Source organism: Argopecten irradians, chromosome 16, assembly GCF_041381155.1.
Source record: "Argopecten irradians isolate NY chromosome 16, Ai_NY, whole genome shotgun sequence".
NCBI classification, from domain to species: Eukaryota; Metazoa; Mollusca; class Bivalvia; order Pectinida; family Pectinidae; genus Argopecten; species Argopecten irradians.
This window is the reverse complement of record NC_091149.1, coordinates 13,325,842-13,353,596: the sequence shown is the minus strand read 5'-3', so window position 1 is coordinate 13,353,596 and position 27,755 is coordinate 13,325,842. Positions and strand designations below refer to the sequence as shown.

The following is a 27,755-nucleotide window of genomic DNA, read 5'->3' as shown; positions in this document are numbered from 1 at the left end:
GTTGAATTAACATGATGGAATTTGATATAGCTATATATATATAGCTATATATATACCTGAATTGGCAACATCAATCTAGGATGAAAGAAAATCTCTGGCTGGTCTTGTAGCAGGAAAGAAGTGTTTACATAATTAGACATTGTATGTCATAAATTTGTAGTGATCCGATTCTTATTTGATTTCTCCATAGCTGTAACCTTAAAGTTTGCAGTGTATGGTGGACTGATCAACATCGTTAAATATTTGAAGTTTGTTGACTTGAACTCTGCATGGATATATTGGAACTTCTACAGTAACTGGAATTTTCTGTCAATGTTTTGATTTGGTTATACTCATCAATGGATATCGGGATAATTAGGCACTAAAATTTGACTCATTTAAAATATTTCGAAAAATATTAAAGATTTTTCTTTTAATTTCTATCCCTTAATGACATGACTTTGATACAATGAGTTGGAAGTTATTTTGGATTGTTGCTAAACAGCTAAAAATTTCATGAAGAAGAGATATATCTGAACTTTGTGAAGGGTTATTGAAGCATTCTTGCAAAGATATTTGGTCTGTGATTTATCTAAAGATCATGTACATGTGAACTTAAAGCTCTTATAGCAAAGGATGTGGGAGATAAAACTCTTATAGCAAAGGATGTGGGAGATAAAAAGATTGTGTTCGTTTTTGATGTCCCTGCATGACTTCTGGACAAACCAAGTGGTGGTTGGATGTTTAAATTTGATGTGATATTTCAAATAGTTCATAAAGCAATATCCTGGTGATTTCTTTATTAAATGTGTCAATTGTTGATTGGGTAGAAGCTATGGGATTCTGCAGCTTTGACATTTTTAACTTACATTCGATTGAAAAAATAGGATATTGATTTTGGGTTCATTATGGTTCTCATATGATTGATTGTAAAACACAACAACAATTTTATTTCAATTCAATTAAAGCTGACTTTCGATTTCATTTTCATCAATTGTGAATAATCATAGGATTTTAATTCTGGATTTATATAATGTCATTTGATTGCCTATAGAACTTGATGGATGCTGATTTCGGATTAATTTTGTAAACTAACATTCCATTGGCTATAATATTACACTGAACATTGCTTTTGGAATTGTATATGCTATATTTGATTGGCTGGAAATCATGGGATGTCTTGCTAGTAAGCACTACCACCCATCCGATGAAAGTGGAATAGAAACTTCAGAAGATATCACATCAAGATATACAAGAACTGAAATGGTCCCTAAGATGAAACAACCGTATAAAAAGCGTGTCTCCACTAGAGTCGTAAATTTTCCTGAGCTGAACATTTGTATCTCCAAAGAAACGAACATTGATAAACAAAATCGCTGTAACTTACACAAGTCGTCTGGAGAACATATCAAAGAGGGTCATACATTCGGTCACTTCCCAAAGTGGCGAGGATACAAAATGTGTAATCTGTGTGAAAAAGAGGTGAACAGGAGAGCCAGTTTTGCACAGGAAAATAATCAGAAAATCGTGAAACACGAGCCTCTATGTAAAAAATGCAGCGTTGCGTTTGGAATGAACAACAAACGGCCGACTTCAGAAGGACAGAATCTCAATTATACCACACTTACTCACCTTTTAGCTATGGTAAGTTCATATTGTTCTATTGCAGTCACTTAGTTGTCTTATTGTTAGAAACCTATCGTATTATCCCCAATAATGACACTGGGCACAGGTTATTTGGCTTTGGGGTGGAAGATGAAGCAAGAAGAGGGAAAGAATCAGTTATACAATAGTTTTTCCCCTACATGTAGAAATAAATCGACAGAGAAAGGGGAAAAGAATCAGCTAGCCAATAGTTTCCCCTTAGAAATAAATTGACTGGGAAATCGAAGGGGGGAAGAATCAGCTAGCCAACAGTTTCCCTCCTAGAATTAAATCGAAAGGGTAGGAGGGGGAATCAGCTAGCCAATACTTTCTCCCCTAGAATTAAGAGAAGAGAAAGATTCCGCTAGCCAACTCTCTCCCCCTGGGAAACTATCAGATGGGGAAAGAAATTACTCATTAACTGGTATCTACATAAGCATAACTTTTAATTTGTGGGTTTATAAAATTAAGGTGGAGTGCTTAGAAGAGGTTGACTGTTGGGACCACTTACCACTAAGCCACTTTTATGCAACAGGAAAAAATACAATTTAGTAGAAGCAGAAAAATGCATTAACTAATTGGAGCCTCCAAGTATATTAGCCAGTTATATCATAATTGATCTGTACCGATTAAGCTATCTGTATGGTTGCCGTGATGATCATTCTATACACTCTAGACCTTAAATTTCTTCCTTTTTCACAAGTCTTTGCCCTAATAAAGACCCAAAATTTTACTCATAACTTCATATATGCCCCTTGTTAGGCATCAGGTTTGAAGCAGTAGCTATAGAATGACAGCTAGAAGAAAATGTATTGGCCAGACTCGGGGTATCGAACCCAGGACCTTAAAACACAAGCCAGATGGTGTACCAACTGAACCTGCATGGTCTCCGATGATTGACCGAGTTAAGTCCTACTATACACATTAGTCAAATAACTACATTGTACACTGTACTTGTAAGCCGTAAGGCTAAATAAACAATCAGATTCAATCAACAGCAGTGACTCAGCGATAACTTTGATATATATATGTGACACTAAAAGTTCACCAGACAAATATAATTGTGTTTATTTTAAGATCTAAATTTCACTTCAGCCAAACATTTTCATTTAACAACAATTCAACAACCAAATGTCAAAATTTCCATTTCTTAATGCTGGTTGGCATTTGCATTCTAACAAGCTAAAATTCAAACTTTTGTTTAAAAATCTTTATCCTGCAACTAAATATATTATAAGGACGACAAAAGTTTTCAATTTTTCTAGACCTTTCATCAAGTCAAGGTCACTTTGAGTTTGATCTACAGGTCAAGGACAGAAAAAATTCTACAATATTATACATGTTGTTGTACAATTTTATACAGATCAAAATTTAGTGCCTTTGTTTGATGACCAGTAGCATGTTTTCTTATTTGTCCCCATCTCCTGAATGATTTGATGAATTTATGGTATTAGATGAACAAACATAATTTTTGTAACAAAACTGTAAGCAATTATATATACATGTACATGCAAATTAAAAATTTGTGAAATGTGGGTAAGTTATCATTTGACACGTAAATTATACCATTTCTCTATTACATGTAATGATCAATCTTAATATTAACTTTATCATAAAATTAATTAGTAACTTCTGATAGATGGTGATTAACAAAACTTGTTTTATCTCTATTAAATTATAACATTTTCTTCCATTTATGACTAAATTAGATAAGGGACTCAAGAACATATAATCAATATGTTGATTTTGAATTTTCTTCTTTTATTATGTATAGTTATAAGGGGCTCAACTCTTCCTGCTTTATTAAATCAGGTTATACTTTAAAAGTATTGATAGGGTTGGGTGAACATTTTGTTCTGATTATCTGAATAACAAAACAAAACAAAAACAAAATAAAGAAAAAAGAAAAACAAGTTTGACATGAATATAATGTATTTGTTATCAATTATAATTAATTCAACAAGATGATGGAGATTCATTTATAATCTATTAATTAATTTTGAAATCCATATGACAATGATCTTGCTGACAGGATGTATTATAACAAAACCTAACGTGCTTACCTGGTATATTAATGCCTTATCCAGTAATCTTAATAAGAAAAGAACATACTATTGTCTTAGTGCTTGTATTTACATTTTAAGAACATTATTAAGATGTTCCATATTCAACCCAATAAGCGCCCAATGCTTTTATAAAACTTAAAAAGTGAAAAGGTGCTTAATAAGATGAAATTATTGCAAACCTATAGTTTTGTGCAGTCTTGGTCTTTTGATATATTAAAAATGAAGGCCTCAATACGGGGAAGGGGCGCTTATAGGGACATTGGCACTTATTGGGTCGAATACGTATCTATAAGAAAGTATAAATAAAAAATCATTCACCCATGAAAATATAATGAACTGTTCCAGTCATTGTAATGGAAGAGTTCAAATGTGTCTTTAGGTCTAAATTAGTTCTGTAAATACTGTAGTGAATAATAATGATCATGATGATATAAATACGTTATGTATACAGATCCGTCATCAGTGATCTTATAGTACACATATGAATAGTGAAAGGATTTATAGCGTTATGAATGACGTTAACCATCACCTTTTGTGGCCTTTCCTTAGGCTAGCTGGTTGTCCTGTTATCTCGTATCATAGACTTTCCTTAGGCTTGTTATGACCAAGTATGGCTGTGGTTGAGACAATTGTGACATCATTCATTCATAAGTGTGTTCGACCAATCAGAATGTGCGATTTACTTCTTATTTTGTTTACAATATAGTAACATTAATATAAAATATGAAAATTTTACCAAGAAAGTTAAAAACTAATTGTGCTTATAATTGGAATACAAAATAATGTTCAATATGCATATACAATATGTAGTTTAATATAGGATTGATAACTTAATTAACTGATTATTGAATGAATTCTAAAATGATGATGATATTGAGGTTGATGATAATATTGATGATGATGACGATGATGATGATGATGATAATAATGATGATAATAATAATTATGAGATGATCGATGATGATGTGTCACAGAACATACACTTATTATTTCATTTAATTGATAATGTAAGCTTTTGATAAAAAAGTTTACATTTATTTTCACGTCTTCAGACATTTTAATGACAAGTTTTAATGACATTTCAATTTGGTGTTGTAATCAATTTTTAAAAAAATAGACCTTGCTATCATTAGCAGCTTTACAGATGATAAATCAAGGCACTTCTCTGTCTGTCACTTCTACGTGTGTGGTATTAGTGAATTATTAGTTTGTTAAAAAAAACCAAAAAAAAAACCCAAAATCATTATCATTTATTTAAGGATATTTTCATACAATTAATGACTTTTGATAAGATTAAGTTATGGAGGTATCAACCTTATTTGTCTGACCACCATCATCTAGACCTAATTATGGCAAGATCACTATTTTGCAGATTAAGCACGGAAGCATGATATATAGCGCAAAAGATCCAAAAAACAAAACATGGACCATTAATGGGAAAATTTAGTGTCAAAAGTGATAGTGATCCCAAGAGTAAATTCAACCATGATCATGATGTGATCCCGCTCGAATTTAATTGGTACCCTGCTGGGATCTCCACTGAATTTGACAATCTAACCTGGGTCCTGTTCCGAAACCAAATCCCAGTGGGATAGTGATGCTTTTGAGCAAAGAGTGAAGGAAGCATATAAATAAGACACAGCAGGCAACTTCTGAACAGGGAGGATGGGGCCCACAGATTACTTGTTATACATATAATGACCAAAGTTATTGAACAAAGTGCAGATTAATTGACCTTTACCTTTGGACAAGTAACTATAATAGACGTTTTGGGGAAAAATACTATTACAATCTGAGCAGACAATAAATTTTTACATTTTTTTTGTGAACGAAATTCAAGTAATTTCTCTAAAAAAATGATGTTCGCTCACAAACACATGACATCACAATCAATACCTACTTGGAAGGTTAGATAACTCTGTAATATGCAAATTTAGAATATTTTTACCATTCAAACACACTCGATTATTTGTCCATTCTCATCTGATACTGAAAGAAGAAGGCAACATTGATCCAACATTGGCCGAAGTGTAATATATATGTTGACAGTGTCTTTAATGTTAAAAACTTCGCTTGTCTGTCACTTGATATGTTTCTAAGTAGGGGAGATATTCTGATATTAGAATTCTGCTGAGAAATTCTTATCAATAACTGGCTGCCATGTAGCTATCTACTAGTCTTGAGGCTACAAGTTCAAAACAAGTAATCCCTGGGATTCATAAGTTGTAAACTATACTAATGCAGAGTGATCAACAAATTAAATGGTGATAATTTAATTTAAAAACTTCGAAAGTGTAAAGATATTTAATAGGTAAAGTTTGCTGATAAATATGTAATAGATGGTTTCACTGAGCAGACGTGGTTTTTGAATTTCTACAACAACAGCTAGATTCTACAAATCTCTGGATGATTGTAAACATGAATATTTTCGTGAGTGCTTAATTTTGTGATTTGCATGCATAAAACTTTCACTGTATTGTTATTTTCATAATAGATACACTTTCAGATTTTTAACAACAAAATTCATCCAATTACAAAATGTCAAGCCACTTTCATGTAATTAGCGAAAATCCCCCCTGGTATAATTTCCCATATTTTTTAATATACGGTAAGAGAAGTTTTTTAAGAGCCTTGATCTGCTATCACTCGAGCTCGTCATTGTTCAAGTTTTGTATTCTTTGTCGACTACTTGATGGACTATAGTGTTTCGAGTCATTAATTGTTATCTATCAAAGTTACCTACGTGACGAAAGACTTTTATAGATTGTGATAATTGTACTAATTGCTTGGAGTAAGGCTGGTCAGATGGACATGCATATTTTGGTGAGTTTATTTTCATTTTGTGTTCTGGTGTTTTTGTTCAATATTCTAAAACTATGTTAATATTTGGTTTTCAATTATTAAAGGTCAACTGATAATAATGTTAACTGATATGGATGATTCTGAACTACTATAGATCTAGACCAGGTGTGCAAGAATAGTGTATCAAGCAGGATTGGGGGGGGGGGGGGGGCGAAGGGGGGATGAGGGGTGAGGGGTGTGGCAAATCATGCCTAGATCTTCCTGTCATGCACATGTTGATTATGCTTCCTATTCCCGCGCATCCTGTTCAAACATATTAAGAATTGGGCGTGCCATTACAGTTAGTTCTAATTTTGATGAAATAAATAAGAAAAAAACTCCAAAAAAAACACAAAATGAAACTTAAAACTGTATGATCATTTTTTTGTAAACTCAATATAATGTATGATAATTGTGTTAATTATAGATTTATAGTCTTTAGGCAATTAATGTGGTAGTCATTTATACTTTTGATTAAAAAAAATAACAAATTTAAAAATGAAATTGGTAAAACTATAATCTTCCATGATTTTGTAAAATCAATTTGAAAAAAAAAGTATTTATTAATTCTGTTACTAAGTGATTATTATCATTATCTGTCAACAAGATATTTACAGTTGTACTAGAATTTGTGTTTGTCATAAAAATACGTCAAGTAGAATATTGTTTATTTATTTTTCTTGATTGACTGTTATCACAGTATATCTAGATCGGAAGTTATGTGTACGTAAGCTAGGGGTTCGTGAGGCTATTTACCTGTAACTTTTACCTGTAATTCTCATAAGACAGATACACCTGTGTGATGTAATATAACCAATCCTTGATATCTAATCTTCTGTAAATATTACCTGTAGAAATAAACAAAAATGATTAAAAGAGCAGTGACCGAGACGATAATAGTAAAAAATATCACGTTTATAGGAAAGAATATGATGTGGATCTTAAAATGACAGATGAGCGGGGCTTAATACATATTAAGTGATTGTCCGGTGATTCAGTCTATTACTTATAGGATCGTAGAGCCGGAGCGCTGACATACTTATGTGTCACTTAAGGACGTCGTACGGGACATAGAGCAGCAATTATATATATGTTATATACAGTCATTTAGCCTACTCAGACCACGCATGTGTAATGTACACTCGCTCTTGACTTATATATACATACACAAAGATTTGATTGTGTTCTTGTCATTACGGTCGGGGAATAACTTGTAAACTGTTTTAACACAATGAACTAGTGTTACAGTGTATATGAATTGTGAAACCGTTTAAGGATATGAAAATTCAATGTTTTTCTTATTCTGAATATATTCTGACGAAATTATGATTATATATGGACACGAACATTAGCTAGTGTTTCAGAAAGGATAAACGACTGTGAAAATTGGATTATTCCTAATATCTAGGGGACACGTTTCTTTTGACATTGTGTAACATTTGTGTCAAAAGAGTGTACTTGTGTTATTATATTTGAGACATTATAGTTTCTGAAGGGATTTAATGTAAAGTAGAGAATGCAGAGTTTCCTTACCAAGAAATTACATCTACACATGGAGAGCTGTCTGTCACTTTTACTGAAGGTAAAATTTTAACTTCATGTTATCATCATCCTGTTCTTTTTATCTCCTCAGTATCTCACCAGTCTAACATTAATAGAAAGCCTATCAGCTTATTTAGATGCTTAGTATAAATACATTGTATATGTTTAAAGATTTAAAAAACGCTTGTGTTTACTGATAAATCATTATTTCAGAGCCATATATGGAAGTTAAATGATTGTGATATCTCCATGACAATGTACAGGTGTAACTCTGGTGGGTTGTAATAAAATTTAGACTTAGTAGTGGATTGTGATAAAGATCATGTAGTCTGGTATTCTGAGGTTCATATTTGGTTCAAATTCTCATCTGGCCACTACAACATTGTTCTTGATAAATCAATCCTATATAGCCAGTACTTGGCTAGATTTTCTTCTGTCCTAGCTGTCAGATATAATTGGTGACCAACTCAGGCTTGGGTATTGTAAGGTTTACATGTATCTCTCTAGTGTTTTTTAGTGAGAAGATTAACTGTCTCTGGGTCAGAATTAACTGTCTCTGGGTCAGTATTAATTGTCTCTGGGTCAGTATTAACTGTCTTTGGGTCAGTATTTACTGTCTCTGGGTCAGTATTAACTGTCTCTGGGTCAGTATTATCTGTCTCTGGGTCAGTATTAACTGTCTTTGGGTCAGTATTTACTGTCTCTGGGTCAGTATTTACTGTCTCTAGATCAGTATTAACTGTCTCTGGGTCAGTATTAACTGTCTCTGGGTCAGTATTATCTGTCTCTGGGTCAGTATTAACTGTCTTTGGGTCAGTATTTACTGTCTCTAGATCAGTATTTACTGTCTTTGGGTCAGTATTAACTGTACATGTCTCTGGGTCAGTATTATCTGTCTCTGGGTCAGTATTATCTGTCTCTGGGTCAGTATTAACTGTCTTTGGGTCAGTATTAACTGTCTCTGGGTCAGTATTAACTGTCTTTGGGTCAGTATTTACTGTCTCTGGGTCAGTATTAACTGTCTCTGGGTCAGTATTAACTGTCTCTGGGTCAGTATTAACTGTCTCTGGGTCAGTATTAACTGTCTCTGGGTCAGTATTAACTGTCTCTGGGTCAGTATTAACTGTCTCTGGGTCAGTATTAACTGTCTCTGGGTCAGTATTAACTGTCTCTAGGTCAGTATTAACTGTCTTTGGGTCAGTATTAACTGTCTCTGGGTCAGTATTAACTGTCTTTGGGTCAGTATTAACTGTCTCTGGGTCAGTATTAACTGTCTTTGGGTCAGTATTAACTGTCTCTGGGTCAGTATTATCTGTCTCTGGGTCAGTATTAACTGTCTCTGGGTCAGTATTAACTGTCTCTGGGTCAGTATTAACTGTCTTTGGGTCAGTATTTACTGTCTTTGGGTCAGTATTATCTGTCTCTGGGTCAGTATTATCTGTCTCTGGGTCAGTATTAACTGTCTCTGGGTCAGTATTAACTGTCTCTGGGTCAGTATTTACTGTCTCTGGGTCAGTATTAACTGTCTCTGGGTCAGTATTAACTGTCTCTGGGTCAGTATTTACTGTCTCTGGGTCAGTATTAACTGTCTCTGGGTCAGTATTAACTGTCTCTGGGTCAGTATTAACTGTCTTTGGGTCAGTATTATCTGTCTCTAGGTCAGTATTAACTGTCTCTGGGTCAGTATTAACTGTCTCTGGGTCAGTATTAACTGTCTCTGGGTCAGTATTTACTGTCTCTGGGTCAGTATTAACTGTCTTTGGGTCAGTATTATCTGTCTCTGGGTCAGTATTAACTGTCTCTGGGTCAGTATTAACTGTACATGTCTCTGGGTCAGTATTATCTGTCTTTGGGTCAGTATTAACTGTCTTTGGGTCAGTATTAACTGTCTCTGGGTCAGTATTAACTGTCTCTGGGTCAGTATTAACTGTACATCATGTCTCTGGGTCAGTATTAACTGTCTTTGGGTCAGTATTTACTGTCTCTGGGTCAGTATTAACTGTCTCTGGGTCAGTATTAACTGTCTCTGGGTCAGTATTTACTGTCTTTGGGTCAGTATTAACTGTCTCTGGGTCAGTATTAACTGTCTCTGGGTCAGTATTAACTGTCTTTGGGTCAGTATTTACTGTCTTTGGGTCAGTATTAACTGTCTCTGGGTCAGTATTTACTGTCTTTGGGTCAGTATACTGTCTCTGGGTCAGTGGAATGTTACTTGTTGATTACATGTATATACATTGTATCTCAATTAGTAGCATCTTTGTCTGGTATGCAGAGGGTTCTGGGTTCGAAAACATTATAGATTATCTTCTCTAATGATTTACTCTTACAAATATTATATCTGGCAATACAGACCACCAAAGGGACAAAGAAAAGTGTCTTTATCACCAAATGATCTTTATGTACAAAGTCACATTATGTTGAAATTGTCCATTTATTTTTGGCATCCCACACATATGTTTTCATGAAACAGGTGGACTTTATAGAGGTGGTTGCCATGACAGTTTTTACTTTCATGTGGTCAAACTTGTTTACAAAAAGACCTTATGAGGGAAACAGAAAAAACGGTCTTCATGGTCTTTATACACAGGACAAATTGTGTAGAAATTGGCAATTTATAATTATAGCACTACAAGAAAATAGTATTACTACCGTATTCAACCCAATAAGCGCCCATGTCCCTATAAGCACCCCTCCCCTTTTTGAGACCTCAATGTCAATTGCCCAGGTATAAATAAGGGCCCATACTACATAAAACGGTATAAATTTAGCAATAATTTTGACTTATTAGCACCTTTTCATTTTTATCAATTTTTAAGCGCCCTGGGCGCTTATTGGGTCGAATACGGTAATCAAAAATAAGCAAGTGGTCATTATACAGATGTTGTTGCTATGACAGGTTTTGTTGTTACTAAGTCAAATCTGTTTATAAAAAGAAAACTTGTGAGAGAAAGATTAGAACAGGTTTTTATGGCAACTGTGGTTTTAATAATCAACCATGAAGGTCAAATTATCTTGCAATTTGGTTGATTTTCCTCATAGAATTTCTGAACCTGATTATGCAGGTGGTCATTTTACAGAGGATTATAAGTTGTTAAGGCAGGTTTTAATCTGAATCCAATCACCTGGCTTCCTGGATTATACTGTTACTTATCTAGTCCTAGTTTATTTATCTATACTGATAAGATAAGCAAAATATTGACACTTGCTAACTTTATCTGACTTTAGTTGTTGATAATGCATTATATCATGCTTCTACTGTTGTAGTTACTAAAAATAGACTGACAGATACAAGCTGTCACTAAAAAACTGTTCAGACCATTCTGTTTTCTTTATGGATAATCATCATTTCCTGTGTGGAATGTGAAATGAACAGGCCAGGTTTTTATGGTGCGTCGTATATATGTAATATAGCGTTTTGATGTCCTCTATGATGACTGGATGGGACGAGATTGACAGAGGTTTTCTCAGGATACCAACGGTGAGACCAGATTGTGTATATATAACATGACAATTGTTAATTATGATGTTGGAAAACAGATGGCTAAAACCTTGCTGTAAACAATTTATTGTCAATACAAATTTGATATGTTTTATGGCCATGTCATTTAGAACCTAAAAGAATCCTGTAAGCCTTTCGCTCCTGGTCCTAGTTTCATGAACAATTGAAATTCTCCATAGAAAAGTCTTACAAAAGTTTAGGAAAATATTCTTCAGTAAGGAGCCTTCCCTAAAAACTGTAATGCTTTTCCTATGCAGAATTTTATGCTAAGGAATTCAGGCCCAGGTTGAAACATATTTGACTGGTTTGCAAGATGCTTGCTGAATGCTGACTGCCTTAAATTTCTGACTAATTGTCTTCCTTACTGGGTACACCAAAGAAAAGTATTCTTATACCTATTTGTATCTATAGTATGGAAAAGTGCATTTTTTTAGATTTCTGGCAGTATTATGTAAGAGCACTTTCAGTTTTTTATGATCAGAGTTTCAGAATATTTTTGAAAAATGTCATCTTCTTCAGGTCAGTTTATAGGGAAATTATTATTTTTTTATTTGGAGTTGACTAAAATCAGGTTACAATATATACTAATAAGTTATAATAAGAGGGCCATAATAACAAAGGGGGCTGATTAATAGATAACAAATATGTGAGTTGTGAACGAAAAACCTCTAAAAAAAAGTCTACCATATTAATCTCTTTCTATACTCGGTTACATTAATCTGTCACAGTAAACAGGCAATGATGTCTTCTTTCTTTTGATACACATATTATTACATAGTTATATTCCCATGCGAAAGACTCACAAGGACAACTGGGGGGTCAATTGGAGGTGCAATATTCCATCTCTGCCTATTCGAATACTCCGGTTATTTGAATATTATCTTCTGGAAAATACACTATTCAAATAATTGAAATCATCTGTACATGTAATATGGAATACAATGTCGATGTTATAAGCAACACACAGTTGTAAAACATCCTTAAATCCATAGAATATGGGGAGGGGGTGGCATTTATTTAACTGTGAAAGACTTGCAAGTTTATATAAGCATCACACAGTTGTAAAAGCATCACACAGTTGTAAAACATCCTTGGGCGGGGAGGGGCGTTTAATATGTAACTTTAACTCCTTTAACGCCTCCAAATGGGAGAATTAAGGGGCACTGCCTAATTGGGGAAGGGGCACTTTACCCGGTAATTGTGGCGAATATGGCATATGTAAAATGCTTATTAAAAGTGATTTAATTTATCAGTACCAAATTTTATTACCCAACTAATTTTATGGGAGTGAACTATTGATTTAATAAAATAAACAAGCATTAATCATCACAATTTATCAAACTTTTGTCAACTTTTGCCAATCCCTATTTTTAGTATCCTGTTTTAGACATAAACTGTTTGGACATTTAAGACTTAAGATACCAGTACTTGATACCGATATAGTATCGCTACTCTTAAAAAAACCCGAAAAAACCCCAAAAAAACAACCAATACTCTTATTGGTACTTGAAAAAAAATTGAGGCATAATTTTTCAAGAAAATCTACAATTGCCCTGTAAAAGTGACAAAATGAAGAAGACAGGCACAGTATTGTGTTAGAACATAAAATGTCTTACAATTCTGTTATGTAATGAGAAATATATTGTATGCAGAATAACTTGAGTGAATGTATAATTACAATGTTAAAGTAAATGAAATCTATATGTAGTATTGTTAGACAACCATCAGGGCCCAGTTTAATGAACATATACTTAACTTAAAGGAATTCCTTTAAACTTAAATTTCCCCATGGGAAAGCATTACAGATTTTAAGGAAGGCTCCTTAACTTAAGGGGTTTTCCTTAACTTCCATAATGCTTTCCTATGGGAAACTTTAAGATTTTAATATAAGCGATTCCTTTAGTGGCCGAGTGGTTAAGATGTCCCGACATTTACCACAAGCCCTCCACCTCTGGGATGCGGGTTCGAATCCCATGGGGGCAGTTGCCAGGTACTGACCGCTGGTCGGTGGTTTTTCTCCGGGTACTCCGGCTTTCCTCCACCAACAAACCTGGCACGTCCTTACATGACCCTGGCTGTTATAGGACGTAAAAAATAAACAAAAATCCTTAAAACCTTTAAGGAATTTCTTCAAAAGTATCAGTATTGTTTAACCAGTATGGTTTGGTACCATTTCATTATTAAGGTTTTCCTACCCTATTTAAGATGTCTGAATCAGGTTACATGTAGTTGAATGTTTTCATTTTTGGTTACCAATTTATGCTGTTTAATATGTGCAACTTTCATAAAAAGAAAATGTTTTAATTAAAATGCAGATTAATTAATTTTATTTCTATAGGAATGTTATTTCCTTTAATTAACACTAAGGTTTCTGACTGATTCACTGTAATTGAATGCAGCAGAAACATGTTTGATTTGCTTGTTATTCATGGATGCAAATTAAAAAAAAAAAAAAACTTGCAGTCCCCGATTTTGATTTGCTTGTTATTATCATGGATGCAAATTAAAAAAAAAAAAAAAAAATATGTGCAACTTTCATAAAAAGAAAATGTTATACTCCGGAATAATTAAAATGCTGATTAATTATTTTATTTCTATAGGAATGTTATTTCCTTTAATTAACACTAAAGTTCTGACTGATTCACTGTAATTGAATGCAGAAACAATTTAATAGGTCACTTTGCAGTCATGTTTGATTTGCTTGTTATTCATGGATGCAAATTAAAAAAAAAAAAAAAAAAAAAATGGCCCCGAAATTCCCATTTGGATAATGGATATCACAAATATACATGTATCTAATAGGAAAAGGTTAATTAGGGATAAAATTTAAATGTAAACAGAAAATTGTGAATTGTTGAGAAAGAAATGTTCGTGATCCATAGTTTTTATAAAATACGGATACATGTGTTCTGAGTGACAACTTGTGTCACGGAGGCCATCCTTAAATGACCCTGGCTGTTAATGCAATAGGATGTTTATAATTTTATAAAACAAACATGTTTTTTGTTCAGAGTCAGCAATGTTGGCCATTTTCCTTCCTAACACTGTCAAACTGTTCCTGCTTCAAGCTGCTGAAGGACTGTAATAGGAACTCCTGTATACTCTCATAAAAAACATTTAGATTTGGGATAATTATATGTAAATTGTGAGAAATACAGTAAAACATGTTAAATACAAATTCTTGTAACATTGTGATTTTTGTTCCAGGTTAGAATTCATATAATGTGTGGTAATATGAGTATAACAAACAATGTTTTTAACGAAGTGATTTCATTAAGGTCCCCAGAGGTTCGTTATAATTAACTAAAATCAAATGTTTGATGTTGATGTTGACATTTGGAGACAACTAAATTATATGGATTTCAGCTGGTGTTTTACTTAAAAAATGGGTACATGTACAATGTAGCTATTTAGCCATCATGTGTTCTAGTTCAATAAGAGAAAAAAATAAACAATTACGTCAATGTTTAAGTTAGAGATAAGATAATTTCTGTTGCTACAGGGGTGTGTAAATATTACGTAAGTGAAACACTGTCCTCCCGGAAGTGGTTTGAGTGTTTTCCCACAGTTTTACTGATAAATCACTCCTTACTTGGTGATAAGGTCATGTCGTACAAGTTTTTCATTCATAAACATCCATTTAAATGTACTGAATATGCCATCAAGTAAAACAATTTTGTACTTAAGTGGGTGTTGTTTCATATTTCATATGTTTTCAATGTGTTTCAACAAGCATGTAATAGCATTTGTAAGTGACACATATACATGACGTTTTGACTCATGATTTATGCACAAACAAACATGAAAGAATTAAGGTCATATGGTTTAAATTGTGTAACTATCTATAACTAAGCGTTGATGAATATTCATGTTACAAAGAGCGGCAATCATTACATTTGTATGTACTTATCAATGTGTTTATGCCTGACTTCCTTACCACCTGCCCCCAAGTGACCAATTTCATTGCCCGGTGGCCAAGTGACCCGAATTTCATTACACAAGCCCTAATTTGGACCTGTGTATTTGCCAAAACCCGCGGACCACTTGGCTTTCCTCCAAGACTATCCTTTTAGGATCTGTTGCTGGTCTTTAGCCTTTTAAGACAGATTCTGTCTGTATAAAAGAGGTCGATATGAGGACCCCGTTCTAATACATAAGATATGTATATAATACATTGTATAATGGCCCTGATGTACAAGCTGTGGTTTGAAGGACTATTCGTTATTGTTCAAATTATAATACATGGTTCAAAGAGGCTACTATTGCATAATGCAGCAACCTCTTGACTATCAAGAGGCAATTATTATTATAGATGGATGTCAAAGTCAGTAGCGAAATATGCTGACGTATAACATACTTGATGTATGTACTTACTTTAACATCATACAATGTTTTTACCATTGTTGATTGTGGTTGGGTTGGCCGAGTGCCGATAAGATGTCCCTGCATATTACTACAAGCCCTCCACCTCTGGGCCGCGAGTTTGAATCCCATGTGGGGCAGTTGCTAGGTACTGACTGCTGGTCGGTGGTTTTTCTATGAGTATTCCGGCTTTCCTCCACCAACAAACCTGGCACATCCTTACATGACCCTGGCTGTTAGTAATAGGATGTAACTAATCCAATCAAAGCAAAACAGTTATCATTATTGAAAGTGATAGCTGCAGACTCTACTATCTTTTTATATATCTATGCCAACAATTGTTATTTAAGTTTATTGGTCGTACAAATATAATCCTACACAGCATACGAACACGGTTAAATCCTGTCTATATCACCACCAAAGTGACATTATAGGTAAATTGGTCTCTATGTATAATAGCCAAGTGGTCTTTGTACCCAGGTCATATTGTGATATAAAGGGTCATTAAAGACCCTAAAACAGGGGTCTTAATAAGCAGGTGGTCTTTATACAGAGGCAGTGATAAGGCAGTTTTCACTTTAGCTACCTTTATCTGATATATAAATGACCTTTAATGTCCCTAAAATTGGGATCTTAATAAACAGGTGGTCTTTATACACAGGCAGTGCTAAGGCAGTTTTTACTGTAGCTTGTAACCTTTACCTAATATATATATAAATTGCCATTGATGACTCTAAAATGGGGATCTCAATAAGCAGGTGGTCGTTATACAGAGGCAGTCACTATGTCAGGTTTCACTGTAGTTACCATTCTCTAATACATAAATGACCAGCTATGCAGGTACTCAAATGAACATGCACTGCACATATATATACCAGTAATTGGATAAGTGCATGTCATATCTAAATTAAAAGTTTATATTTGGTAGAGACTAAACCTGACCCAACTGGGTATCAGATGATAAGTGCAGAAGAAATATGATTTTGTCATCTCATACAATTACATAAAAATGTCTCACACATTCATCCCTCAACATGAATTTGAACCCTTCTGATTCTGAAGCTAAAACGGGCCATTACTAGATAACAGGGGCAATCGGTCAAACATTTTAGTAGAGATATTACACCTTGTTGTTTCAGACTGCCCTAGATCTGACAGCGCCAGCCAGCGACGCTTTACTTAAAAATCGGAAGAATGCCTGGATACAGTTGGCCGGCCATCCAGGTAATTACGTTACACAGTCTGAGTGGCTGACGTGTGTATACAAATTTTAGGAGAGTTTATAAACAAGTCTAGCAAGTACACATACCATAGTCAACCCTGTAAGTATCCAGGGTGATCAAAATATTGAGAAAATGTGGTGGGCACTTCATAAAGATTCGAGATCTAATTAATTATAAAACTGATATAACCTATATATATATACAATTATATAATAATTAACTTAATTCATTACAAAATTGATGTAAGCTAACTATCTACTATAATATGAAGTTAAGAAAAGCTTCATGTTATGAAGCTCTATTATGTACCATATTTGAGCTAAGAAGTGCCCTTGGCCAGGGCACTTTAAATATAAAGTTGAGGTTGGGGGGGGGGGGGGAGGGGATGTTAATAATCAGACCAAATTCAAATCTTTGACAAATAATGCACAAAGTAATTATAAGCCACAAATTAATTTGAAAAGTAATTAAAATAGATAAACCATTCGGTAATAATCAATAATAATTTAGATTCAAGGTAAATGAAATTAACCTGAGGCCAAGAAAAAAGGGAGGGGCATGCACTTATATATTTATAGTGATGGGGGCTCATATGCGGTCAGATACGATATGTCATGTACTCAAGACTTTTTATGTTCCTCAGGTTCCTTTGCCCCGGCTGGCCCTAATACGATCTGGAAACGTCGTATCACGAAAGACAACACAGAGACAAAGGCATACGAGGCCCTGATGGAGGATATAGCACATGACATCGTCCCGATTTACTACCGTGAGGTAGAATACAACTCAGAGTGTATCCTTCTTACTGTTTTCACCCAGTACAGAATATACCCCCTCATCAGTGGCTGGGTATTATGATCTGAACATTTTAAATTAGTTATAACTAAGATTTTAGGATAATAATCACACTATCATCAACCATGTGCCCCACCCTTCAATATTAGGGACAATATGTAGATGTACATGCAGGTTTTTATTGTACCGAAATTCTGGTTACCATTCAGGTAAGGGTCCATTTCAATGAAACTTCACGGCATTGTTTGGGACCATGTATAGATGTGCATGTAAGTTTTCATTTACCAAAAATAAGGTCGCCATGGTGACCAGGCCAATATACACAGGATTTATTTTATGGCCATTGCTTGCCAAACTGATCATTTTGAATAAGTTTTGTCAGGATTTAATTATTGTAATATCGTACAGGTGTATCTTCTTATTTCTACATATTGAAATGGCTTGTTTCCAATTTTGCGTAGAAAAAATATTGTTATTTATCCTTGACCATACCTCAGTTTTTATTGAGATGGAAGATCTCCTTCAACACTTCACAAACCCCAATATTATGGACATAAAGATTGGGAAAAGGTTGGTAAATGGACTGTATCTTGAGTTGTTCATCCCTGAAATATCATAATGAACTCTTCCTGTCTTTGAATAAGAGGAGTTCAAAGACATCATGTAGGAATGAAGGATCTTTAAAACAAAGTGAAAAATAATAAAACAATTTATCCAAAGATTATGAATTCATTAAATTTATTATAATTATAAATGTACATGAATGTGTCAATTATTCATAAAGGTCAATGTACTTCATGAATAATTCATAAACACTATTTTATCTATCAAATTGCAACAAAATGTATTCTTGAAAGATGACATCTTGCTGACCTGTGCAATTACAACATTGTGGTTCTACTATTAATTCTCAACTAATAAATGTGACAAAATATAAAAGAATTTTAAATGTTGAAAAGTCACACCTGTTTCTTAAAATCACAATATTTTTCTCTCTCATAATCATGAATTCATCTTAATTAACCAAAATTTCATTTCAAACTTGTATTGTTAAGATTTTAATGCTGAGTTTAGTCGAGTTGTACTTAATACTGGGATGGCCGAGTGGTTAAGATATCCTGACATATTACCACAAGCCCTCCACCTCTGGGTCATGAGTTCAAGTCCCATGTGGGGCAGTCGCCAGGTACTGACTGCTGGTTGATTGTTTTCCTCCTGGTACTCCGGATTTCCTCCACTATCTAAACCTGGCATGTCCTTAAACTACTCTGGCTGTAAATATGATGTTAAACAAAACAAAACTTAATAAAAGTGATATTTTACATTCCTAGAACGTTTCTGGAGTCAGAAGTAAAGAATCCAGTCCTACGTAAAGATTTATATGAGAAAATGGTGGCACTAGATCCTAATGCTCCTACAGAGACAGAGAGGAAAAATAAGGCCATCACTAAACTACGATATATGCAGGTGAGATAGCATTATAGCTACTTATTTAACTACTCCGATATATGCAGTAACTAATGTAACAGTACCTGTAACTTAATGTAACTGTACTTATTTTAGTGCGGTCAAATTTTGACGCAAATGCTGAAAAATATAAATTAGCATGGATATAAATTAGTGCAATACCAATGCTTTCAGACTTTTGCAAAATTAAGTGCTTTACATGAAGTAGCGTTTCATAAACCAGCGGGAAAAAGGCTCAAATTGAACCATTTCTTAAGTAAGTACGTGTACAGTAGTGTACCAGATTTGTTGTTCAACAGGTTTAATAAGCATAAAAAACGATTCATAAAGAATTGTCATGTTCGTGATCAAGATGCATGTAAAGTGACATTTGTAGTTGACATGGTTCTGTATTCTGTATGATTATAAGAATGCAGGTATTTGGCAGCTGATGACAGGTGTATGGTAATCCGCTGAATAATACATATTAAGTTTAGATTGAATTATCTCATATATTGTGGATTAATATTTATAACAACAAATTATAATAAAACTATAAGTCATCTAAAATCGTGTTGCCCAATGGCATGTCCATGCTGTTATTTGAATAAATACTGAAATTTTAAATAAGAACATTTTTGTTTGATATTTACATGTATTATGAATTGATGTTATCAAACTTTTTGTATAATCATTTTGTAATAAAAAAAAAATTTCTTTTTTTTTTTTTGCTTTTAGTTCCGAGAGCAAGAGAGTTCAACAGCAGAATTTGGGTTTAGAATTGAAGCACTTCGGGTAAGATATGATCACATATTGCAGACCTACTCCTTGGCTTGTCAGCTGTAAACACATTTTTCAAAGAAAATATCTGGAAAAGAAATATCACATTTACCCTTCGCCTTAGACTTGGCCCCATATTTGTATTATCTGTCATTAGGGGCCGCAGTGGCCGAGTGGTTAAGATGTCTCAACATATTACCACATGCTCTCCACCTCTGGGTCGCAAGTTCACTGACTAATAAAATTATCACTGACTGTTTGTCACTTTGCCTGAGTATAATTTATAACCGATAATTTATGATTAATTGTTTTGAAAAATAAATGGTTATTTTACTTGCAGATGCAAAACTAAACTGCGTTGCCATAATGGACTGTAACTTTCTAATACGAATCTGTCTGCAGAATTATAGTAATTGATTATCTCTCCCTAGTTTGAAACTTAGAATCGTACATGTCTAGTGAAAACAATAGTTGATAGGACATTAAACAAATGAAATTAAATAAGACTATTCAATGCTATTTTTTTTCTTGCAGAAAGTGTAATGGTTATTTTATGTGATATTTAATTGAGTTACAGACATTGTTTAAACATGTGGATATGTTGCTTTACAGCTCTCTGGTGAAGCCCCGGAGACAAATCTAAAGAAAGTAAAGACAAAAGAACAGGTTGGTTTTCTTGATAATAACTGTATCTTCTTTTATCATGTGTTAAAAAATTCAATTGTACTTAAGGCCAAAAAATGTGTCTGTTTAGGGTAACATTGGCCAAAAAAATAAGGTTGGTAGGTTAGTAATAGGGTATACATGTATATTGATATTGGTCCTGATGTTGTTACTAATCTAAAATTAGATCTCCATTTATAATTAGCTGCATTGTTTTAATTAACTCATTCACCCCTAAAATTTCACAATGAACTTTTCTGGTCTTTGATTTAGAAGAGTCTAAATGTCTTTTTCAGGGTGAATGAAGTACTTATAATTTCAAAACTTATAGTATTATTTATGATTTATTGATATTCATTTCTGATCCTATAGAATCAACGCCTGTTGACAAAGTACCTAAGGAGTAACGATCAAGCGAGATGTGACATTTGTGAAAAATTACACAGTGTTAGGAAGAAATTTGAAAAATCTGAATTTCTGATGTCACATGAGGTAAGAACCACATCGGTTCCTGATAATAATTAATAATTTGTTGTTTGATATTAGTAATATTATTATGGCACATTGGTATATATATGGTACCTTTCTTCTAGTAATTCTTCTTTTGTTAGAATTATCTCCCTTCTCACTCAAATTAAACATTCCACAAATTGAAATAAAAAATGACTGTTTCTTTATAGTAATTCACTGTGTTCAACAATATGTAGCTTTTTTTGTATTTAAAGTAAAGGTAGAGATAAAAGACTGAATAAGAAGAAATTGATTTAGAAATAAACAAATCCAAAAGTAATACATAAATTTATTTGTTATTTTCCAGATGATCGGTAGTTCGTTACTAGTGATGTATGATGAGGAGGGACACACAGGGGTATGGATGATCGATTTCTCCAAAGCCATGGCGATAGGGGATGGCATCACACTAACGCACAGAAAACCATGGATGCTAGGCAACCATGAAGATGGCTACCTCTCGGGTCTAGACAATCTAATCAAGGTAAATAAAGTACAAAAATATTAAGAAAGGTGGAAGTTGGAGGTGAGGAGCTGGGAGAGGGGGCAAGGCTTTAAACATGTGTTGATGATGTGTTGATATAACAGAAGATAAATTATGAATAAAATTATTTCATAGGTATAAATTTGATAAATAATCATAATAATAGCAGACTTACTATTCATTCAGAGTGATTTCACATTATTGCAAAAATGACTCTCTGTGATGATATTTTATTTGTTTCTTTTCTCTAGATATTTGAAGAACTAGAATTTCCTAAATCCAGTAGAAGTTCCGCCACAGAGACGTTCCAATCACATTCTGCTGCAGATCGTTGAAGCTAGATTTGTGTTTTTGTGACATCAATGAAGGTCAAAGTTCAATGACCGAGAGGTCAAAAGGTCAGTTTGACCTCGGCAACAAGCGCTGTGATATGGAATGTGTTCAATCCAAGTGTTGATGAACCTTTTGGAGGTTATAGGTTTGCTGTGTGTGCAGTTACAAAAAGGTTCTGAACAATAGTGGCTTAGAAACTGATTTTGAAGTTACTAAACATGAAGCGTTTTGCTGGCATAATCTACATGATGTTACTTAAATCTTGGAGTATTGTACCATTTGTGATGGTGTAGTCTCCCTTCAATTACTATGTGTGATTGAGTAGTCTCCCTTTGATTACTATGTATGATTGAGTAATCTCCCTTTGATTACAATGTGTGATGGAGTAGTCTCCCTTTATTACTCTGCGTGTTGGAGTAGTCTCCCATTGGATAAGCTACTGAAAGATCACAGAATCTGTATAAGACTTACAAGTTAAATCTGTACTGGTATATGTATGTATATACCCAGTGGTGAAAATCTCTGTAATTGTTATTTTGTGATTGTCAGCATTCTGACATATTTGTATGTTGTTTATGTCTTTGATTCTCATGTATGAATTTTAAAAACTTATTTGTGCTACTGGTTAGTGGAGCTTATTCAAGATTTTTGTGTCGAAAAGGTCAGTATATGCTTTTTCTTTAGTGTTGAAAGACTTATGTTCATGAAAGGGGAGATAACCTGGTAAAGTTATATTTAAAACAGAGTCCTTGTGAAAAGACATGTCATGTAAATCAATTGCTTGAATAAGATAGATGTTTCATTGATTGAAGTTTTCATCTTTTCATTCATTCATTTGGATTTTTTGGATGAAAAACAATACAACATGAGGTCTTTGAATAGTAAAAAATACAGGTAAAAAGGGTCAGATATAGCAAGGGTAGATAACTCAGTTTTAATTATCAACAGAACTAAACAATGCAAGCTGCGCTAGAAGATGGTCTAACAAAAAAACCCACAACAAATAAAGTCTGGACAACGGTGTTAAACACAATCAGGGTAAATACTTTAAACAAGGTAGATAACTCGTGAAGAAAAAGAAATCTCGGCATAGATTGGCAGTTAATCACAACCCAACCAGATTTTAAATTAATGAAGAATAGAAAACTAAAACAGGGTTAAATATTATTCCAGTCCAGTCGACAATGTGCCATCAAACTGTTGTTAAAATCTTTTGAACTTAGATATCATAACCACATTGTACAATTTAGCCAGGGTAGATAACTCTTCAAAGGTAGATAACTCATTCAGGGTAGACAGCTTCAGAAAGGCTGATAATTATAGCTATATATAGACAAAAGTAGATACATGTAACTCAATCAGAGTAGATATATCTTAAACAAGGGAGAGAGTTTAACTAAGGTAGATAACTTAGATAACTCAACAAGGGTATAGATACATATAAATAAATAAATTCATAAATAAATAATATGATAAATTTTGTAGTATAATTAGAGTCAATAAATAAAATGTTTGTAGTTACTTTGATAAAGAGGCTCCAAATATTTTTTTTTTGAGTTATTATGAATGACACCAAGTTTCTTTACACCAAATCATATGATTTTCAGCATCAATGAAGTATAATTCATCCTATAAAAGTGATCATGTAATTTTTTCATTGAGTACTTTAAATTCAACTTACTGAAAAGGTGCAATATTTGTAATATTTTGATATTATTAGCTTCAGTCATATCAAGAGTTTAGTTTGTTTAGTCTTTTGTGAAAAGTACTTATTGAAATAACATTGTTTTGAAATGCATTCTGTTTGGGCAAAGGAGGCTGACCAATTTTGTCAGTGTATATTTCTCCACATTTGATTTATCAATATTCATATAAATGTAATTTATAAATACTTTCTGTTATTTAGAGTTATCTATCCTCATCATTGGACATAAAAACATGAAATGATGTTTCCATGAAAATAAGTTAACAGTAATTATTTCACATATGAATGTCATAGCTGCTATATGTAGTCGAAGCCTTTTCATCATTCTGATCTGATAGTTATTATATTACTTTCCCTTGGGTCACTACATCAGGGCCGTTTTTGTTTATTCGGAACAACCTGTTGGACCGTTTGTAAAAGTCATTATTTCAAGTATAAATTCTGACGGACCTGCAGTTTATTATACATGCCTGTGAGGGCTTTATCAAAGCTCGTCTGAAAACAATATGAATTCACCAGGTCTGTCTGAAATTCATATACGAACAACTAGGTCCAACAAGTCAAATCGCATAATCGAACATGGCCCAGTAGTGTTAGTCCAAGGGAAGTAACTCTAGCAGAAATATCAGAGATAATAGGACATGAAAACTGCATAACAAAAATACTCAACTTTGGCACAAGTAAATGAAAACCTTTGATATTTTCTGAATTTTACGGTTGTTTTTGTGGTTGTGTTTTGTTACGTTTACCGCTGTTCTTGTGTCTAATAATGCAGATAATTTGTTTGATACATGATGCAATAATGATGTATCAAAATTGTTTATTTCCATGCAATCTCTCTACATGTGCCTTAGTTGTGCAATGGAGATTTTCAGAAACATATACTAGGTATATATAATATAGCTTCATGGTATGCTCAATTTTATGTTCCTTGATCCACATTATCTTAAGAGACCAAGGAGTTTTTTGTTTTTGTCTCAGCTCTGTAACTAACATGTACATTTCTTTAAATAATTGCTTTTCACTATTTCACCACCTCTGAGTATAGATCGATGGTTTCATTCTAGGAACTCTTACAAGTCCTTACAAGTCCTTATTTTACAATTACTTTAAGATTTGTAAGGACATGAAGGTCTTAGAAGTGAAATCATTCTTTCATCTAATAAGAAATAGAAATATACTGGTATACATGCTTTCAAAACAATATCAGAGCTGGAATTATATTGAACACATTGAAAAACAAATTGTTTGTATCTATTTCCACTATAGCACATAGTCAATAAACAAATTTGGATACTGATACATTATTAATGTAAAAGTTGGTCAATTTGCGGTTCTAGAATCAAAATATGCCCAGGCTTATGCTTTCAAATTGGAATGTTATCTTTAATGTTAGCTTATTAATATATATGTATTAAATAACAAGATATGTCTTTCTGAAAAAATAGTGAAAAAGAAAGAAATTTTCAACATTTTGTTTTTCCGAAGAATAATTGATCTTTATTTGTTTTCATAGTAAATCCAACTCTCCGATTGGCAGATTCTTTTTCTTCATATACTATGAAGAAAAACTTCGAGAATGGCGCGAAAATCCGACGTAATTATGACGTCACAATAGAGACGTAGACGTTGCGTATTGGTTAAGAAAAAATAATCTGCAAACAAAATTTCTCTCATACCCCTATGAAGTTAAAAAATAGTAACAACAATGCTTAAATAACAAATTGTTGAATTTCGTGTAGAAATAACAAAAAATCTGATGCATGCAAGCTTGTTTGCTAATTTTCTGATGACAACAAGAGGCGAAGAAAAATGCCTTTAATGGGCATTTATTAAGCATGGATTGTTAGTAGAATTGTTACATTTGAGCTTTTTTCCTGGAATCTTTGTGTACATGTACATGTATCTGATATTATATTTTAGTTGTAGGATTAATAAGTCTTGACAGAAGCTCTTTGTTGACGTTTTAGGGTAAAATATACCATATACTAATCTGTTATGTATCAAAATTAAATGAATATTATATGGCTCTGTAGAATATATACTTTCTTATGTTCTAAATGATAATCTGCTTGTGCTTCTATTGTTTAAAGATGTTTAAAGAATAATTAATATATTCTTTTTTATTATCACAATTTTTCTTTTAACATTCCTGCTTCTTTTCTCTTTTTTTTTAAACAAAACTAGAATGTTAATGTTTACACATTTTATGAGAGTTGATTTAAAACGTTTTTAATAAAAAATGTTTTTTTTTTAAATTACTTAAGGGGTTTCTATTAGAAGGAAAATGCTTTGAATTTTCATTTTGATACAGGTTCTTTTTGATGACTTGCAAACAAGAGTAATTTTGCAATGACTGATTACCTTTTAAAATGCTACAATTTTATAATTTTTTTTTTCATTACTCTAATGCTTAAAACCAACTTAACTACTTGGTGCAAACTGGCATGGTATGCGTTTCCAGTCGGGAACTTTTAGTAAAGATACAATTTTACAGCATTACTGTGTTGTATATACATTGACACATTCTTTAGTCCTTTTATCTGAATAAAAAGTTTTGTTACTCTATGAATGGTCGAGTATCCCACTCTCCCCTGAGAATAAATGGATCCCTCCAAATTCTAAAGCTGGAAGGGTTCATTATAAAATTCCAGGGTTTACCAAGTTACTATTTTTGATTTAGTATATCTATATATTTGTGTCTCAGGAAAACCACTAGGTATCAAGCTACTTGCATAATGTGAAATCCATCGTTGTATACATTAACCTAATTGTGCATCTTATCAAGAAATAAAACAATCAAAGAAAGCTAGTTGTTCTGAGTTTGACTGTAATCCACAGGGACCTGGCACAATTTTTTTACCAACAGTATGTATCCACAGGGACCTGGCACATTTTTTTACCAACAGTATATATACAATATGGAGTAATAGTAACAGTTGTTTTTAATATAACACTGGATCCTTATAGACATATGTGTGTAGGATACGAGTTACTAAGTAGTATATAGAAGGCAAAGACTGAAGTAATTCTAACAGTGTAGACAAAATATTGTCGAATTTTCTAGGCGATCTGCCCCTTTGTCAAGACGCAAGAAGAAAAAATGGGTAGATCACCTTGAAAATTTGACAATCATTTGTCCACACTGTTAGAATTACTTCAGTCTTTGCCCTATATTTACTACTTTAAGTAATTTGTATCCTACAGACATATGTCTATAAGGATCCAGTGTTATATTGAAAACAACTGTTGATATTACTTCCTTAACCCAAATACAGAAAATGTATTATAGTATCCATATATATACTGTTTTTAAAAGAATTGTGCCAGGTCCCTGTGCTATAATCAAGTGTTAACAGCAAAATGCATTAATTTATTGTATAATGAACTCACATACAAAATTCAACTTATTTTTTGTAACTGTGTGCAAGGCACTGTAAGAACGAAATATATTTATAATGAACACTCATACAACAAGTTTATGGTTATAACATAGTATTACTCATCAAGGTTCCTATAAGATGTTTAAAACATGTGTATAACCAAACTATTATACATTTTAACTGTGTTTGCCCCAAGAAACGCTTCTACCTCTATAAACACCTCTCCTTTTCTAAGGCCTCTGGATTAAAATCGTCCTTAAGTGCACATTACGTAGAAATGCTTTGTTTTGCGTCCTTTGATGAAATGATTTTTGACTGTCAAAGATCAAAATAGATCCCAAAACATAACTTTCAATTTTCCGAAAATATTTTGGGCCGAAATAACCATCGCGAAGATATGAATGAATACAAAAAACACGTGGAATATTGGATCATAACAATTGCGAAGTTATGAATGGATACGTAATGAACACATTGGAGTATTCATAGCCATCGCGAAA

General features: G+C 33.2%; 1 protein-coding gene across 1 annotated transcript; it reads left to right on the top strand.

The window, feature by feature from the left end:
• Nucleotides 1-104: 104 nt before the first annotated feature.
• On the top strand, nucleotides 105-26,680 carry LOC138310638 (inositol-trisphosphate 3-kinase homolog). Its single transcript, XM_069251920.1, has 10 exons — nucleotides 105-1,623; nucleotides 17,073-17,157; nucleotides 17,800-17,949; nucleotides 18,449-18,521; nucleotides 19,283-19,418; nucleotides 20,136-20,192; nucleotides 20,790-20,843; nucleotides 21,213-21,332; nucleotides 21,658-21,834; nucleotides 22,086-26,680. Exons 1-10 carry the CDS (start codon nucleotides 1,150-1,152, stop codon nucleotides 22,167-22,169), a joined length of 1,410 nt encoding a protein of 469 aa, XP_069108021.1. The 5' UTR covers nucleotides 105-1,149; the 3' UTR covers nucleotides 22,170-26,680.
• Nucleotides 26,681-27,755: the final 1,075 nt, after the last annotated feature.

Excerpts from the sequence above, each read along its gene's own strand:
- LOC138310638 (XM_069251920.1), top strand. The coding sequence starts at position 1,150 with ATGGGATGTCTTGCTAGTAAGCACTACCACCCATCCGATGAAAGTGGA. Across the intron at positions 18,522-19,282 it reads GACATAAAGATTGGGAAAAG|AACGTTTCTGGAGTCAGAAG; the intron begins GTTGGTAAATGG and ends TTACATTCCTAG. Across the intron at positions 21,835-22,085 it reads GTCTAGACAATCTAATCAAG|ATATTTGAAGAACTAGAATT; the intron begins GTAAATAAAGTA and ends TCTTTTCTCTAG.